At 45.8% G+C, this 3,439-nt stretch overlaps 1 protein-coding gene and 1 pseudogene across 1 annotated transcript in view; one reads left to right on the top strand and one right to left on the bottom strand.

Annotated features, from left to right (window-relative positions):
• Window positions 1-477: 477 nt before the first annotated feature.
• Window positions 478-2,355, bottom strand: LOC117509067 (annotated as a pseudogene).
• A 640-nt stretch (window positions 2,356-2,995) lies between these two features.
• The window catches only part of spcs2 (signal peptidase complex subunit 2), a 12,821-nt gene continuing 12,377 nt past the window's right edge, over window positions 2,996-3,439 (top strand). Inside the window, exon 1 of the mRNA XM_034168874.1 lies at window positions 2,996-3,130. Coding sequence (XP_034024765.1) covers window positions 3,089-3,130 — 42 coding nt within the window. The 5' untranslated portion in view covers window positions 2,996-3,088. The remainder of the gene's footprint in view (window positions 3,131-3,439) is intronic.

Below are 3,439 nucleotides of genomic sequence, written 5' to 3' on the forward strand. Positions count from 1 at the left end.
TGTTTGTTGTGTCTTCTTTTAAAGGTCAGAGTTGACATCACAGTTGCTCAAGTGTTGCCTCTGGCCTGTGTGGAGAAAAGAATTATGAAGCAGATGCTCTGAACCACAGATTTACATAGATACGGTCGAGCTATACAACAGTCTTGCCCCTAGTGGATCACAGCCCCACCATCTTGAAAGGTTGAAGCAATGCAGCAGTCTCGTGCTGCGTGGAAATTTAGAGTACTGGTTCCCATTCCTGGTCCATGGGACCCAAAGTCCTTTCCTTGTTCTACCTGCACATGATGAGCTGTATCAGGTCTGAGGAGATCAGGGACAGAGGACCAGGACTGGGCACTCCGCCGTTATTTACATTTTAGACGTGAAAACTGGTGCTTAGGCCACTGGTGTCCAGAAAGGGCCGAGAGGGTGCAGTTTTCTTTGCAGCTACTGACTTCAGCAGGTGATTTCACTGATGGTAACTGTTCTCAGACCAGTTTAAGCCCTCTCTCCATGGATGCGGTGGTCGGCTGGATGTCTTTGGGCATGATGGACACCCTCTTGGTATGGATGGAGTGCAGGTTGGTGTCCTCGAACAGGCCGCCCAGGTCAGCCTCGCTGACTTCCTGCAGTACATCACAGCGGAGCTCTGAAAGCGGAGGTCGGTCTTGAAGTCCTAAGCGATTTCTCACCAGGTAGTGCAGCAGATAAGTGAATATTTACTGAGGGATCCTTCAAATGGTGATGCACGTACCAAATTTGGCACACATACTCCTTAGGCATTACTCTCTTAAAAATGCCGGGTACCCACGTGAACTTTCAATAGGCGGCCAAGAAGGGGTCAATTGAAGTATTAAACAGGGGTCAAAATTTAAAAATGCTCCAATCATATTGAAAGGTATTCCATATTGTCTGATCATAAAGATTCCAAAAAGGTATAGTTTGGACTATCTGTGAATGAATGTTCTGGAGTTATGGGGTAAAAACAGCAAGAACAGTGACAAAGGTCAATTTCAATTTGTACAGGGGTCAAAAGTTAAAGTTGCTCCAATTTTGGTAAAAAGTGATGCAAATTATTAGTTGGGTTAATATGGTTTTAAAAAGGAATAGTTTGCATCATGTATCATGCTTAGTTATCATGTTACAGGGCAGCATATGTCACATATGCTGCTATTTTACTGATTAATATCACTTTGAGCAGATGGAATCAGTTAATCAGTGAAATCACCTGGTGGAGTCAGTGGCTGCAAAGAAAACCTGCACCCTCATGGCTCTTTCTGGAACAGGTTGCCTACCCCTGGTTTAACCTTTACTTTGCAAACCAAGCATGCAGCACAGTCAAAACTATTCCATTTATTAATCCTATTAGCTCAACCAGTAATTTGCACCACTTTTTACCAAAATTGGAGCAACTTTAACTTTTGACCCCTGTACAAACTGAAATTGACCTTTCTCAGTGTTCTTGCTGTTTTTACCCCATAACTCCAGACCATTCATTAACAGATAGTCCAAACTATACCTTTTTGGAGTCTTTATGATCAGACAAACAATATGGAATACCTTTCAATATGATTGGAGCATTTTTTAATTTTGATCCCTGTGTAATACTTCAATTGACCCCTTCTTGGCCGCCTATTGAAAGTTCACATGGGTACCCAGCATTTTTAACAGTAATGTCTAAGGAGTATGTGTGCCAAATTTGGTGCTTGCATCACCATTTGAAGCATTTTTTCAGTTATCCGCTGCACTAAGGCACTGGAAGGGCAGCTTGCGGATCAGCAGCTCGGTGGATTTCTGGTAGCGGCGGCTCTCAGTGCCACAGTGCCAGGGCCTGTAACAGTGAGGCTTCTTCACACCGCTGGTGGCCGGAGCGCTCTTCCAGACAGCTTTGGTAGTGAGCTGCTTCCTCTGAGCTTTTCCTCTGGTGGATTTACGGGCGGTCTGCTTGGTTCTGGCTGTATTAAACTTGCGCTTTTCTTTTTGGCTGAAAGACAGAAAACATTATTTTTACATGTGCTACAATGACTTCAAAACTTCTTTAAACATTATCAACCAAAATAATTCACATTCCGGCACACAAAATTCCAGCAGAATTTCGGATTTCTGCTTGTTCTGAGGGAGTGTGCAGAAGAACTGCTGTGCGTTCAACCTTCCAAGATGGGCAGCTCAGCTCTCAATGTCACATGACCAAAATACCTGTCTTATGGGATGTCTACGCCCTGAACAACTGTATCTTGTATGCTATGCTGCGCTAACAGGCCGTGGAGCCTGCTCGGATGTGCTGCCCCCAGTGGTGATCTGGCGTAGTAACAGCCATGCATTGGTGGAGAACACGCTGACGTGCAGCAGTGAGAAGTCGTCCACACTGACCTTCATGTATCAACATTCTCCAGCTTCAGATCAGCTCGAGGAGGATACGAGGAGCTCGGTCAAGTCTGTGAATCCCTCAGCAGTACCAATCAAATAGCTCCTCCTACCAGCCACTGTACGATGGAGCCAATCACAAAGTCCGATATATTGTTCAAGTGTGTGAACCCCAAAAGCTGCAAACAAATTAGAAATCTGATTCTCAGCAAAACCTCCAACCTGGCAGCAGCCAGCCTCTGCAGCGCTTACCCCCCCCAGCATTCCACTTAGGCTGGTTTAGGCATCGCTGTTGAGAATGGTGTGGTAAAGCCCAAAGTCTTGCTACAAAAGATCAAAGGGAACTTCAGTGTTTGATTTTTCAGCAAACAATATTTGACAATGTGCAGAGCTATACGGGGACTTCGGAGGGGAGATGGCTGCAGAAAAGTTCAGAAAGATACGATTGGAACGTTTTATCATGAAAGACTTTGGGTGTTAACTTGGTGTTAAAGTCAGAACAATAAGCTGCACTGAAACAGATCAATCTGTAACAAAGAGACACATTCTGTATCTTGTCGCTCCAAAGAGAGCGGCACGGAGAAAGTAGTCCGGAGAGCTCAAGCTGTCCCACAGCAGAGCGTCGGTCCAATGAGAGCAGCACGCGCCGGTCACTGTTGGGTTTAACCAATCATGTTGCGCCAAGTTACCGCGACGTGGGAAAAAAATCAAACGAAGAAGAATTTGTCGTACCAGAAAAGAAGAAATGGCTGCTGCGCGGAGCGGAAAGAGCGGGCTGCTGGAAAAGGTTAATGATGGCGTCTAAAAGTGAACTTATTCCGCTCGGAGAGCAGGCTCGTGCTGCTGTTTCAGGCCGCGTGTCAGTGGCGCAGCTAGAGAGAGAGAGAGAGAGAGGCGGCGGGACTGAGCGTTAGCGCCGAGGCTAATAATAATAAAACCCCACACCGGAAGACGGGGGGGGGGGTGAACCAACCAAATAAAACGGCTTTAAAAGTGATGGAAGCGCGTTCGGAATTAAAACCCAAGTAGCTCAAGGTCTTATGAGCTTTAAAGGCTTCAGTCTTGCTAGATTGTGACATGTGGAACAACTAGTATG

The sequence above is a fragment of the Thalassophryne amazonica genome, chromosome 4, assembly GCF_902500255.1.
Source record: "Thalassophryne amazonica chromosome 4, fThaAma1.1, whole genome shotgun sequence".
In the NCBI taxonomy this organism is placed as follows: domain Eukaryota; kingdom Metazoa; phylum Chordata; class Actinopteri; order Batrachoidiformes; family Batrachoididae; genus Thalassophryne; species Thalassophryne amazonica.